This window comes from Sinocyclocheilus rhinocerous, unplaced genomic scaffold, assembly GCF_001515625.1.
Source record: "Sinocyclocheilus rhinocerous isolate Xijiao unplaced genomic scaffold, SAMN03320098_v1.1 scaffold265, whole genome shotgun sequence".
In the NCBI taxonomy this organism is placed as follows: domain Eukaryota; kingdom Metazoa; phylum Chordata; class Actinopteri; order Cypriniformes; family Cyprinidae; genus Sinocyclocheilus; species Sinocyclocheilus rhinocerous.
Genome location: NW_015645861.1, coordinates 315,142 through 331,087, shown reverse-complemented (window position 1 = coordinate 331,087; position 15,946 = coordinate 315,142). Strand labels below are relative to the sequence as shown.

The window sequence follows — 15,946 nt, the reverse complement described above, 5'->3', positions numbered from 1 at the left end:
TCTTTTGTAATGATGACTAGCCCAATCACACTTTGGAGGGTGGAATTAATGTAAGCCTCTGCCAACAAGGTGGGCTATTTGCACTTAGTGTAAATAGACACTCCGATTTTTTATTTTTTTTTATTCCCAACAGTTAAACAGTTAAAGTTGCCCACAGAAAAAACACGGGGTGCTGCTGCAGCACCCAGCACACCCACTTCCCGCACCTATGCTGTCTGTCTGGTACAGTATTTTCTCTGCTTGCGCGACTATTCTCTCCTCTTTGTGTCTGTCTTCAGTACATCTGTCTTACAGATACTATATCATGATGATCATTACGTTTGTGTTACCAAATTGCAACCTGCCCGCGTTGTTTTTAACCTGGTCGTTTTTGATTACTGTCAGTTTAAATGCCGGCGTTGCCAGATATTGAAAAACAAACAAAACAATCTAAAAATAAATAAACCGCAATGAGTCCAAATCTTGAGTTATGAGTTAATATAAAGATATCGCTGTCCCTAACTTGCAATCTCCCACTTTATTCACTTCCTAAATTAAGTGAAAAAAAAAAATCCATAGACGCTTATAATACGTGTATCTGGCAACACGACTGAGGAGGAGTCTCAATCACAACTCAAGGGACGAGGCCATGTAACCTTTTCACGATGATAATATATATATTTTTTTAATCCAAATAGCTTGCTGAAATACTTATGCGGCCGCCTCATCTACGTCAGCCATGATCATGACCTGTCCCGGTGACCCTGATCGCGCCTGACCTGCCTTCCGTTTCCATTATACGCCTTCCGTTTCCACTATACTCTCTCTCACACGTACATACATTCTTCTCTTACATACAGATATTTTCTTCAGACATACATACATTCTATATATATGTATGTGAAAGGAGAATGTATGTGTGTGAGAGTAGAAATGTATGCATGTGAATGGAGAATGTAAGTGTGTGAGAGTGCCAGAATGAATTATGGCTTGTACGGCCCCTCATAAAACTGCAAAACTATTATATATATATATATTGTATTTCTAATTAGCTTTAATTTATTTTTAATTCAGTTTTAGTACTTCAACTTAAACATATTATTTAATTTCATTTAACAGCAAAGGCAACATTTCTAATTTTCATAAAATATTTTTAGGTTGAAGTTTTTCATCTAATAATTATATTTTATTTCAGGTATATTTCAATTAAAGAAAATTATTTTTAATACTTTTAGTTAACAAGCTGATCCTGATCTCACAACCTGACCTATTATTGATTAACTTTGGAATTATACATGAAATGTAATACTGAAAAAAAAAAAAAATAGACTAAAGTTTGAAAAGTTTGCGTTGACAAAAGAGGGTTCCAAATTTAACACAGAGCAATAACATCATTGCCTTATTAGCATTTTGATTATTTTTAGAACTTTCCTCTTCCTCACATTTCATCTATAACACTCACTCATGTTTGACTCCTACGGTCCACTGCAACTATACTGTAAGAGTCTGTTTCCCTCAGACTTGTGTGCATCTCTCAGACTGCTGTCTGTCACTTTAAAGTGAAAAAGTATGTCACTGAATCATCAGCAGGGTGAAATTAGTCTGCTAGACCGACCAAGACGTCTACACACCAACACACACTCACAGACTCCTTATTTTCATCCATCCAGGCATCTTGTGACACACACAAACCGTAACCTATGTTCTCACACACCTAAACTTAAAGCAGTCGTGAGGTTTTGATGAGTCTATTGTGTCAAGCGCTGGTGCCATGAGAGACAAGGTGAGGAGGATTTGAGCTTCTGACACACACTGAGGTTTTTGTCGGTGCTCTGGGGGGATGAAAGCCCTCTATTCATGTGCCCCTGAAACAGCTTCTATTGAGCATGTGTGCGAGGAAGCAGAGGGGGTGGTATATAAGCGCGTGTGTGTGTGAGCGTGCAAGAGCTTTAAAAGGGTTCTAGAGAACTTATAACCACGTGACCCAGTGGAAAAAAACCCTCTGGTGGATTTTAACATTTAGGTGTCCTAAAAACCCCCCAGAACTGGTGTCACATGAACACAAAAATGAGCAATTCGGCGTGCATCATCGGATATGTATCAGAATTCTGAATTTCTTCTCTGCATTATGTGGTTATTAGTGTTTTTTTTCACTAATTTATTTAAAGCAGGGGTTTATAACTGGGGTTCACAAATGGGTGCAAGATGGCCCACAGAAACGTTCAGAGAAAAAAATATTAATTAATATATAAAATTAAATTAAATTATTGAATTCAATTAAAAATAAATAAATAAATACATACATACATACATACATACATACTGAACTTCCCATTATTACTCGTGTATTCTTTATTCTAAAGACTGGTCCAAAATCGTGATATTAATCAGAACTATTTTATTCCATTGTTTTATATCTAGTGGTACTGTAAAGCTGAGTAGAAACAGACCTTTTTTTTTTTAATAAAATGCTATAAATAGGTTTTAAAATATTATTTGGAAAACTTTTCATATACAATATAGTCCTTGCAAAAGGATCATCATATTATCAAAAAACATTTGATAAGAAATCGCTTTTATTATTCCTCATACTTAAAGTTAGGGACTTTTTAAAGCTCTTATGCATGAGTCATCCTGCACATTCCTGCAGACATGGATGAAACCTCAAATCATGCAGCTTGTTGTGCTCTATTATTTTTTAAGTGAGCAGACTAACAATTTTTCCTGGTGGACCAGAAAAATACAATAAAATAAATTTAAAAAAAAGAAAAGAAAAAATAAATCTAAAAATAAAATATATAATAAAATAAAATAAAATAAAATAAAATAAAATAAAATAAAATAAAATAAAATAAAATAAAATAAAATAAAATAAAATAAAATAAAATAAAATAAAATAAAATAAAATAAAATAAAATAAAATAAAATAAAATAAAATAAAATAAAATAAAATAAAATAAAATAAAATAAAATAAAATAAAATAAAATAAAATAAAATAAAATAAAATAAAATAAAATAAAATAAAATAAAATAAAATAAAATAAAATAAAATAAAAATGGGAAGTGCATATTTTAGTTAAAACACCTAAATGAAATTAAATTAAATAAAACAAAATAAAATATAATATAATATAATATAATATAAAATAATAAAATAAAATAAAATAAAATAAAATAAAATAAAATAAAATAATACTTAAGCAGTAAGCAACCACATAACAATGCCCAATGTGGCAAACAACTCGCACTTCTTCAGAAAAGGTACAAATCTTTCTCTCACCTTTCTGAAGATGTTGTCTTCTCCAGTGTCAGGGCTGAGAAATCCATCTGTATCTCTTCCTGAGTCTCGAAATGTGACCGTTTCTGAATTGCAAGTGTGAAACTCTGGATACTGTGAACTCTCTGCAACAAACACACACCGTTTTACACAATGACAGACAAATGTACAGCTACTACAAAAAGCTGTGCTAAAAAATAGCTTGTTTATCTCCAAATAAAAAGTCTCCAAAGAAGTTCTCTTACTTAAACAAAACATGCGATTTCCTCTTCAGAACAGATCTTTGTACAACAGCACATGTATTCACGACAGCGAAGTCTGACAATCTTCATAAGAAAAGTATCCGAGGCATCTGTCAGTACCGTACCGTCGCGTGGGTAACAAAACCATATCACGTGGGAGACAAAACCATCATGATAAACCTCAACAGATTCCATCACCTAGAAAAATACCGCCCGTTTCCCTCCCTCTCCCGCTTTCACTTTCTTCTAGTCTTTCAAAGTGCAACACACTCTCTGTGTAAGCTTAGAGTAAGTGAAGAGAGCGACTGTGAAGGCTGGGATCAGCACTCGGAGATCTGTCACGAGAGTGTGAGCTTTGTCAGCTGTCACACAACACACAGGTGGCTCCATGTTTTGGGATGTGAAGGAGGGGTCTCGCTGGGACCGCCACAGCTGCCCTTTCTCTACGCGTGTGTGCTTTCAATGAACCAATGCTGGAGTAAAAGCAAACGTCATTACCTCAGCTGCAGATAAACAACTGACAACCTAAACACAGGTCATGACAGGCCTCTGAGAAGAAAGTCAGCGTATCGTATCTATAGATAATCCCAGTTATATTTCAGTATTTACAGTATGTTTTTCATATGATTCATCGTAATTTTTAGATGTTAAAAAATGTCTCCTGTCCCAGTACTTGGAAACTGTAAACACTGTGGCTCTGCTGTGCTTTTAAACATGGAAAAATAAAATAAAATAAAATAATACTTTTTGCATGTTAATGAAAATAGAAAAGTAAAAAATAAAAATATTTTTAGCATATTAGTAAAAATTAAAATTAAAAATATTTAAACAAAAATGTACATTAAATGTTTAAAATGTTTATTATATTTTTAGGATGGTTTTAAAAACATTGTACTGTGATGAATCTGGAACCATGAAACTAGAATGTCATTGTCAAAATACAATTTCTCCTGTTCCAGTACCAGTTTACTGTGTAGGGACGTGCTGAAATCGCATTTGGTCTCGTACTGTATCGCGTACCTTGTCAGTGTCGTGCGCTTTGCTTGGCCATTTGTTGTGATAAACAGGAAAGTGTTCAAGCGCCAGCAAAACAGTGTAAAGAAATACTCTTTGTGAGAAGCAGTCAATCAGCGGAAGTTAAAAGCAGCTTGTAAGTGTATTTATTTCTTGTCTCAGTGTTTAGCGCAGTTATCGTTGCTAGGAAACGCTTGTTTTGTTTACTGTGGAGACGTGCTGAAATCAAACCAGAGGACACTGCTACCCCTGCAGCACTCCAATTATTTCTTATTTTCCCACACTCCCCATCTGACTGGAAGGGGTGGAGGTACTGGTCTGCTTATCTCTAATGATTGGAAATTTAATCCTTTACCATCTCTGAGTATCAACAGCTCCTTTGAATCACATTCAGCCACTATTACCCACCCTCTTAAAATCCATTTTATAGTTGTTTATTGACCCCCAGGACCACTAGGTAACTTCGTGGAAGAATTAGATGTGCTGCTCTCAAACTTTCCTGAGGATGGTACTCCCCTAGTTATGCTTGGAGACTTCAACATCCACCTAGATAAACCTCAGGCTGCATACTTCCACACTCTGCTTGCCTCTTTTGATCTCAAGCGAGTGTCAACTACTGCTACTCACAAATCAGGCAACCAACTGGACCTTATTTACACACGACACTGCTCCACTGATCATGTGCTGGTTACTCCACTGCACACCTCGGATCACTTCCTCCTCATTCTTAACCTCAACATGGTTCCTGACACAACACATACCCCTACACATGTCACTTTTCGACGTAACCTACGCTCTCTCTCACCCTCCCGACTATCTGCTATGGTTCATCTTTGCTTCCTTACCCTGAACAGTTATCATCTCTTGATGTTAACCGTGCTACTGATACTTTCTGCTCCACTCTTACGTCTTGTTTAGACACTGTCTGCCCCTTGTCTTCCAGGGCAGCTCGTACCACCTCTTCTGCCCTTTGCCTATCTGATGTTCTCCGTGAGTATCGTTCAAAGCTCAGAACTGCAGAAAGAGTATGGCACAAATCACAAAATCCTACTGACCTTAATGGTTTTGACTGCTTTTATTGTCCTCTTTTGTAAGTCGCTTTGGATAAAAGCGTCTGCTAAATGACTAAATGTAAATGTAAATGTACCTGGAAGTTGCAAACAATGTGACTTTGTGATGCTTTAAAACAAAAACAAGACAAAAACAAAAACAAAGCATTTTTGCCGTTTAACAAAAAAGTAAACAATAAAAAATAAAATAGAATAAATAAATAAAATACAATAAAATAAAATAATTGTTAATGAAAAAAAATAAATTTAAATAATTTAAATACAATTAAAATAAATGATTTTTTATGATGGTTTTAAAAACACTGCCCTGTGACAAAACTGAAACCATGCAACTATAATGCAACATTGTTAAATGTTGTAAAAATGTTTGACGCTTGCAAAGTAGTGATTAATAAATCTCAACCCACTTCCTGCATTGACAAAAACATAGCAGTGATCTTGATATGTGACAAAGTTGTGAGCTCAAGACTGACTCACAAGTCAGAGGAGTCTAAAAAAGCAAGCTATGGCCACTTATGTTCACAATAGGTGAAAAAAAGAAAAACTTTCTGTAGTTTCAGACACTACTGTTGTATTAAAGGTAAACAGTCTTCAGAATAGTTCATAGTTACAAGTATACAGATAAACAATGCCATCATGCTCCTCTATGCAAGCACTTGTTATTACTATCATCTGGTAATTTAGAACCTCAAAATGAAATCTTCTGAAATTAAATGGCTCAGTCTGTGAAGACACACTCGTGTTTACAACGCAAAGTTCCCGCCTCTCTGGGAAGCCAGCCAATCATAACAGAAGTCATTTACATACTGTAATAAAAGTCTTAAAGGTACAAAAACCAAAACAGCCCTTTCAATTCTAATGGTCAGAGAGAGGGTGGAAATGATTTTGTACAAGACACTGTGGCTAACATTACAGTTTAACTGTATACTGCCTACACAGACAGCATCCTAACCGTCAAGGAAGTAAGCACACACGCCATACAAAACACCGCTCATCACATGAAGCACATGAGCAATGTGACTCAACAATGAATCAGAGAGAAAATGACGTTTACATGTTACAACTTATAACATAAGCTCAAAAAAGACAAAAAAAAACATAAAAGCAGTTTAATATAATTAAAAATGGACAGTTTAAAAAAATTGTTTGCTATCAAAACTTTGGTAACACTTTAAAATAAAGTCCCATTAGTTAAAGGATTCACTAAAATGCATTACCAATGAGCAGTTTATTTGTTGCAGTGCTTTGTTTACATACAAAAAATACTGTTTATGGTTAGTTCATGTCAGTTCAGATACATTAAATAATATTATCTGCCACAATTTTTTATTTTAATAATATAATAATAAATGTTGAAATGAACATTAACTATGGTTAATAAATGCTTTAGAAGTATTTTTCATTGTTAGTTTGTTAACTAACGCGGTTATAACTAATGTTAACAAATTATTATTGTAAAGTGTTATCAAAACGTTTTACCAAATACACTTGAATAACTTATAATAATTAAGATATTTTAATGTTTTTAAGTCTTATGCTCACCAAGGCTGCATTTTTTTATTTAAAATACAGCAAAAACATGAATATTTTAAAATATTATTACAATCTAAAATCACTACTTGAATACATATTTTAAAAAGGAATTTATTCCTGTTATGGCAAAACTGCAAAACTGAATTTTCAGCATCCTTGTCACATGATCCTTCAAAAATCATTCTAATATGCTGATTTGCTGCTTAAACAAACATTTCTTATTTTTATCAATGTTGAAAACAGAAACTTTGCTACACTACCATTCAAAAGTCTGTGGTAAGATTAAAAAAAAAAAATTTGTAAATACTTTTATTCAGCAAGGTTTTCAACACGAATAATAATAAGAGCTATTATTAATAATTGAGTACCAATAATAATTGAGCAGCGAATCAGCACATTACAATGATTTCTGAAGGATCATGTGACACTGAAGACTGGAGTAATGATGCTAATATTGATAAGCTAAAATTAAGCCCTTCTAGGTAAATATTAGTATTGATTTACATAACCGACAACATGATATCAGGTCATGGACGTGTGATCTTACCTGTGGATAAGCTGTCTCTCTTCTGGGAAACACTGGAACACAGTGTGTCTTTGTCTCTGTGGATCTGCAGACAGAAAGAGGAAGATATGGTCTTATGCATGTGACTGTATGAATGAAAAAAGCTGTCTGACACATTCAAAGCAACTATAAACATCAGACTGCATGAAAAATTTGATGAGGTTTTTTTTTTTTTTCTTTCATTGCTGAAAAGGTCGACGTAACTGAGGGTTTCTAATGAATGTATGAAGCAAAAGGGAAACAGAAGCAGCAGCTTTGCTCATATGCGCTCAGAGACTGCAGCATATATGAGTTTAGAGCTCAGTCTGTGGTTTGTGGAGCCCATAACAGCTGCATCTCACTCATCACAGACCACACACACCGCCTCACACCGGCCCTGAGGGACGACAGCAGCTTCAGCGATCAGGATCCAATGCGGAGTTGCTCCCCACAAACAAACTACTGCTGGCTGGATTCTAACCAATGATAAAACCCAGCTTATAAAACAGATCCAGCTCAAATAAGATAAGCTAATAAAGCAATACACTGAGAAGCAGTCAACTTACTCCCTTAATCCAAAGTTACGTTTAATTTTAAAAAGGCATTTATGGAAATAAGTAAATAAATACTGACTTGAGATACTTTGAAAGCATCTTTAAGAATGTTTTGAAAGCAATCAGTAATTTTTTTAAATCGTATGCCATAATAAAAAAAATTAAAAGTGCGATTATGAATAAATGGAGTTAAATGTTATAGCTTGCTGCAGTTTTCTTTTTTGTAGGACAATAATGTGGAAAAAAAATAACTTAAAGAAAACGTAACATTTAATGAAAAAAAATTCTAGCAAATATAAATAAATAAAAAATCATTAAAAAACAATGGTAGCCAGTAGAAAAAAAATCTTAATTGTTGCACATTAACTATGGTTAATAAATGCTTTAGAAGTATTTTTCATTGTTAGTTTGTTAACTAACGCGGTTATAACTAATGTTAACAAATTATTATTGTAAAGTGTTATCAAAACGTTTTACCAAATACACTTGAATAACTTATAATAATTAAGATATTTTAATGTTTTTAAGTCTTATGCTCACCAAGGCTGCATTTTTTTATTTAAAATACAGCAAAAACATGAATATTTTAAAATATTATTACAATCTAAAATCACTACTTGAATACATATTTTAAAAAGGAATTTATTCCTGTTATGGCAAAACTGCAAAACTGAATTTTCAGCATCCAGTTTCGCTTTCACAACGAAACACACAGAGACTTTAGTCTTTGCAACTTTACAGATCTTCTTTATGCACCAAGAGCTTGAAACACTCCAAAGAGAAAGGAAAAATTGAAATCGCATCATATGACCCCTTTAAAATAATAATTATGAAAAATAATAAACAGTTCCTTAACCAAGTATGGTTCATTTTTTAAGAAATTAATTATTTTATTCTAGCAATAAATAAATAAATTTGTAATAATTTGTTGTAGGAGAAACCTTGAAGTATTTTTTTGTAAATAAATCATTTGCTAGATTAAAACAAAAATAATTTGTTTGTTTATTTATTTATTTATTGCAAATATAAAAAATGTGGTGGTCAGTAGGGGAAAAAATCCTTATTGTTTGAACTCTGTAAAACATTAATTATGAAAAATAATAACGTTTTTCAACCAAGTATGGTTAATTTTTTTAAGAAATGAAATATTTTATTCAGCAAAGACACATTGAATTGATTAGTATAATGAAGTGACAGCAAAGACATTTACAATGTTACAAAATATTTCTATTTCAGTTAAATGCTGTACTTTTGAACTTTCTAATGATCAAAGAATCGTGAAAAAAAAAATGTATTGCGGTTCCCTGTTTTCAACATTGATAATAAGAAATATAAGAATCTTTAGCAGCAAATCAGAATATTACAATGATCTCTGAAGGATCACGTGACGCTGACGACTCAAGTAATTATGCTGAAAATTCAGATTTGAAGACAGGAATAAATTACATTTTAATATATATTAAATTAGAATACATTATTCAAATTAAAATTTTAAAACATTAATAATTTTTCAAAATATTACTGTTTCTGTTGTATTTTTTTTTATCAAATAATTACAGCATCAGATTTTCACAAATATTTTTGAACGCTAGTGCATATGAACATAATTGTCTCTTATCACATTGCAGATGTAAAAGCACTGTAGAGGGAATGTGTTTTGCCATTCTTAATTTGTTTTAAGGAAACCAACAGACAAAGCAGTCCTAATACAGGTCACATATAGCTTGGTGCTAAAAAGAGTCTCAGCAATCTTGTGTATCTTCTATACCGTACTTCCTTTTTCAAAGTCCAGTTTCAGTCTGTATTATACTAAACAGGCCCAATATTGTCATGCCTGCTTGCCAACTATATGTATGCTTTTGATCTGAGGCACTGAAACCGTGAATACATACAGTCTATTGGAAATGTTTACACAGATCTCAAGTTACGGCCAGTACTGCTACTGAACAGCAACCTGTACAAAGCTCCCACAATAGAAAGCCTGTATTAAAGCATCCTGCACTGCTGATGGTTATTCACTCGGCTGGAAAGCACACTGAAAAGCTCTTTTGCCTTTGTTATAACCCAGCTACAGGGTCACACAGGTGATGCAAGATCGGACGGGGGAGAAAGATGGTCAACAAAGGATCCCTAGAGGGAGGGAATACAGGAGGAAAACGTGAGGAACCAGAGAAATGGCTTCTGATTTGACCCAAGAGCAGTTCACGTTTCCATCCTGGCCAGGGACTAATTATGTTCACACCCTCGAAAAACCAAGTGGCCGTGCACAGTTTTAAAGCCATTAACAATGCACAACGCTGCATTGATGATCATGTCCATGCCAGGGCTCAGACAGTCCACTGTGTACCTCTGAGAAGACAATGCTTATGGAGAACACTGTCGTCTGTTGTCCCGAACACAAGGGGCCGGGGAGCACAAACACACACTCTTTTGGTTATTTGCACAGCAGTTCCCATCATAGTGTGTGATGATATCACACAGCTGCTGCTGCTGAAAAACCAATAGAGATTAAAGAGATTATAAATTAAAAGAGCTGTATTGTTTAGGCATAAGTGGTAGAACTACAGCTGTCAGATTGTGACCGAGTCCGACAAAGGTTTGTTTAATTATAAAGTGTACGAGATGTTTTCATTGGATGAATTAATTCTTTCTTCACACTAAAATCAGATCCATTTGTCCAGGGGAGTCAAACATGGCATGTACAGAGATCATCAAATGTGCGAGTTTTAATAGTATATACAAGGTGCATCTAAAAAAAAAATGTTTGTGTAACTTATTTCAAAAAGTGAAACTTTCATATTTTCTACATTCATTACATGTAAAGTAAAACATTTCAAAAGTTTTTTTGTTTTAATTTTGATGATTAGAGCTTACAGCTCATGAAAGTCAAAAATCCAGTATCTCAAAATATTAGAATATTTCCTAAGATCAATCAAAAAAAAAAAAAAGGATTTGCAAAACAGAAAAGTTCAAGTTCTTTAAAGTATGTTCATTTATGCACTCAATACTTGGTACTTTCTCTTGACATATGGGGTTTAGGTCAGGCATGTTGGCTGGCCAATCAAGCACAGTAATATCATGGTCAGCAAACCACTTGGAAGTGGTTTTGGCACTGTGGGCAGGTGCTAAGTCCTGCTGGAAAAGGAAATCTGCATCTCCATAAAGCTTGTCAGCAGATGGAAGCATAAAGTACTCCAAAATCTCCTGGTAGATGGCTGCATTGAATTTGGACTTGATAAAACGCAATTGAGCCTTAATCCTCCTGGGCATGGAATTCACCAGAGCTGCACAGGTTGTTGCTGGGATCCTCTTCCACTCCTACATAATGACATCACAGAGCTGCTAGATGTTAGATACATGGCGCTTCTCCACCTTCCGTTTGAGGATGCCCCACAGGTGCTCAATAGGGTTTAGGTCTGGAGACATGCTTGGCCACTCCATAACCTTCACCTTCAGCTTTCTCAGCAAGGCAGTTGTCATCTTGGCGGTGTGTTTGGGGTCGTTATCATGTTGGAAAACTGCCGTTCGGCCCAGTTTCTGAAGGGAGGGCATCATGTTCTGCTTCAGAATGTCACAGTACATGCTGGAATCCATGTTTCCCTCAATGAACCGCAGCTCCCCAGTACCAGCAGCACTCATGCAGCCCCAGACCATGATGCTACCACCACCATGCTTGACTGTAGGCAAGACTCAATTTCCTTGGTACTCCTCACCAGGGTGTCGCCACACATGCTGGACACCACCTGAGCCAAACAAGTTTATCTTAGTCTCATCAGACCACAATGATGAATAGGACATGTGGCTTTGCATGGTTAAACGACATACAGCGGTTATCACTTAGGGTGTACTCACTTTTGTTGCCAGCCATTTTGACAATAATGGCTGTATGTTGAGTTATTTTCAGAGGACAGTAAATCTGTACTGCTATACAAGCAGCACATTGACTACTCTTAAAATATATCCAAGTTTCATTTTTATTGTATTGTCCCTTGAGAAGATATACTAAAATGGTTGCTGAAAAGTGAGGGGTGTACTCACTTTTGTGAGATACTGTGGATATATATATATATATATATTATTGCATGTATATATTTAAGAAAAATATGTTGTTTATATATTAAATATATAGTATAAAATATAATAAAATAAATATATAAATGTATATACATGTACATTTTTTTTCAAAATATATACTGTATGTGTGTGTATTTATATATATATATATATATATATATATATATAAAATTACATCAATTTGTGGTTGGTAATATTTTTTTAAAATTTTTGAAGGAAGTCTCTTATGCTTAAAAAGGGTCAATTACAGTAAAAACAGAAATATTACTGCAATTTAAAACAACTGTTTTCTATTTAAATATACTTCGAAATAGAATTTATTTCTGTGATGCAAAGCTGAATTTTCAGCATCATTACTCCAGTCTTAAGTATCACATGAACCTTCAGACAGAAACCTTTCTAATATGCTGATTTGCATTTGCTTAATATTTTTATGGAAACCAGGATACTTTTTTTTTTCATTAATGAATGTAAAGTTCAAAAGAACAGTATTCATTTATATAAATTTTGTAACAATGTAAAAGTCTTGCCACTTTTGATCAATTCAACTTCGTTTCAAAAACCAACTCTGTGAATAAAAGCTGATAAAAACCAAACCAGCTTGATTAGAGAGTAAACATTTGCATCTCTAACTACCACAGAGCTATATGTACACAAAAGAGACTGACATTTAAATATATAAAACAAGACTGATATGAGGCATTTACACTCTTATAAAATAAAGGTTCATTACTGGCATCTATGGTTTTATGAAGAACCTTTCAAATCCATGGAATATAACCACACACAAGTTTATTTTGTGCAAAAGGGCTTGTTAGATTTAATAAACAGTTCTTATGAGAACCGTTCACTGAAAGGTTCTTTGGGGAACCAAAAATGGTTCTTCTTGGGCATCACTGTGAAAATCCCATTTTAAATGTTTATTTTTAAGAGTGCATGGGAGTATATTTATCAAGTTCCCATTACCTTCCGTTGACGTTGACAGTTCAAAACGCAATTTTCGAAGTCACTGAATATGTTTTATAACAAATGTGCTTAAATCGATCTATCTATCTATCTGATAAAAGAATAACATTAAACACAAATCAGCATCCTTGTCAACCGCTATATTTTGTGATGCTCTAAAGATGCTTCAAACCGCTCTCTGTAACACAGGCCCAAACCCTAAAGTCTGCTCAGAGCCAAACATGGCCCAGTGTCCCTTTCCAGAATCTGGCACCGCTGCCACTGCATATTTGCGGCGCTAGGGGAGAAACCAAAAAGGCAGTGCCAGCAGACTCTGTAGAGTGCCGAGCATTCAGAAGTGTACCCAATAAAAACACATCTGGTTTGAAAATGCACAGACTGTGCGCTGGCCCTCGATGCATGCAGCAGGAACAAAAGCTGTAATACAAAAGCAACTGCTTCGGGATAAAATTTATGGCACGATACGAAGATGTTAATCAGTTAGTGGGACACTTTGAATCTAATTTCTGTGCCTGACGTTGCTATGTTCCTACAGGACCATTTGTGTTTCCAAGATCTGTGTCTTAAAACTGCGCAAAGCTCCAAAATCTCCGGTTTGTGCTGATTGTAAAGATGGTGATTTTTAGTTGCAGTACAGCGCAATGAAGTCGCTTGGCCGACGGCCCGTTTCCATCATTCTCTCCAGGCTGAGAGCCAAAGGAAACCGTTAGGATTTGAGCAGCGGCTCCCAGACTGTCACCAAACTGAGCTGCCCCTCGACTCCACATGCATGTGCAAACACACGCACACACTCATGCACAAACTCCATTTACAGTCAAAACATTGTATCTGAGATTTCCCAGAGGCATTTCTCCAATCCAACTGCCATCCAGTCTTCAGGATTCATTAAGAACGGAAGGCGCTCAAAACCATCTAGAGAAATGCACTGAATGAAAAATGTACTAGGATCAGTCAATGGCACTTGCAAAATATTTTACTTCTAAAATACACTACAGTTCAAAAGTTTGGGGTCAGAATGATTTTATTTTAAATAAATGAATACTTGTATACATTAAACTGATGACATAAAAGACTTAAAAAACATTCTACTTCAAATAAATGCTGTTTTTTATTTCCATTTTCCAAAGAATTCTGGGGGGGGAAACGTATCACAGTTTCCACAAAAATATTAAGCAGCACAACTGTTTTCAACTTTTATAATAATAATAGTTTCTTGCACAGCAAATCAGCATATTAGAATGATTTCTGAAGGATCATGTGACACTGAAGACTGGAGTAATGATGCTGAAAATTCAGCTTCACATCACAGAAATAAATTACATTTTAAAATATATTAAAATCTAAAACACTTATTTTAAATTGTAAATATATTTTATAATATTACTGTATATTATTTTTTTTCAATTAAACACAGCCTTGGAGAACGCAAGAGACTTCTTTAAAAACATTAAATACATTTTACCAACCCCACACTTTTGAATTGTAGTGTATGAAGTTTAAGTGAAAAGCCAAAATCAAAAAAAAAATCAAAAAATTTTTGTGGAGTGGTAGCTAATCCATCAGAAATTAATCTGACTGTAAAAATGGACAAAAACATTGAAAAATAAAAGATACTGATCACCTGAAAAGTTTCAGAGTCATTTTTACAAAGCCAAGTATAGCACTTCTATGGAATAATGTGCCATGTTGAATCATTTATAAAAACCTATGAATTCTGTTTATTGACTTCAAATGCACTGATTCAACTGTACTGAATCAAATGTCTCAGTGACTCTATGACCACAGGCATTCAAATTCAATAGAGGAAAATGAGTCATGAATTGCCATATGAGAGAACCTCTGAGATGCACAAAAGCTTAATGGCACTGAACACATAGTTCAATAGTTATTGAGAGCTTAAGGATTTGAGGTTTGGAAGAAATGACATCTGTGCTAATGACTGTTAAGACCGATCAAGCCACACGTCTTCTTCACTGTATGATCAAGCTGGCAGATCAGCGCTTCGGGGGGTTTGTCTGTTGAACCACATTAAACAGCTGAGAACAAGCTGCACCTTGTGTGTGCTCACACATAAACACACACAGTTTTAAGTCTGGCATGATGTGTGGATGTCAGATGTCTCAAGCCAACAAAAGAACTATGAATCAACAAATAAGACATGACAGCGTTTGGACGCTCAGAAAGAACAGCTGACCGCAAACGCCACAGACATGGCCATTTTCAGGAACAGATGCTCTCTATGAACAGAAACTTCACCTTAGTTGGGAAAAACTTGGAACACCACTGCAAGCTATCAATAATATTTGCATATATAGGAAAGACCACAAATGAGATATCAGTTGCAATCTGTTCTGAAACTCTTGATGTCTAGAAGAAATAACTGAGATATTATAAATGTCTCAAACTGTGCGATGTCTGCAATAAAACGTCAGAAATTTCAACATGAAACATTTTTCACCACAGACTTCCATCAATGTATCTGACAAGCGATGCTGTCCACATTCATTTTATAACTCAAAGTTCAAACTTATACAAAAAGTTCAGACTTAAGTGAAGCATAACTGAGTTTTATAAAAATGTTTTATATAAATAAATGTTTTTGCTATTTTATGATATTAAAAAGTCATTTTACATACATACAGTATATAAATATTTTTTTGCTATTTTATGCCACAAAAAAAAACATCTATCT

General features: G+C 34.5%; 1 protein-coding gene across 1 annotated transcript in view; it reads right to left on the bottom strand.

Annotated features, from left to right (window-relative positions):
- LOC107706932 (A-kinase anchor protein 13-like) overlaps window positions 1-15,946 on the bottom strand; it is an 81,924-nt gene that overhangs the window by 38,172 nt on the left and 27,806 nt on the right. Inside the window, exons 11-14 of the mRNA XM_016510786.1 lie at window positions 13,427-13,531; window positions 11,572-11,751; window positions 7,664-7,727; window positions 3,261-3,382 (exon numbers count right to left, since the gene is read on the bottom strand). Coding sequence (XP_016366272.1) covers window positions 3,261-3,382; window positions 7,664-7,727; window positions 11,572-11,751; window positions 13,427-13,531 — 471 coding nt within the window. The remainder of the gene's footprint in view (window positions 1-3,260; window positions 3,383-7,663; window positions 7,728-11,571; window positions 11,752-13,426; window positions 13,532-15,946) is intronic.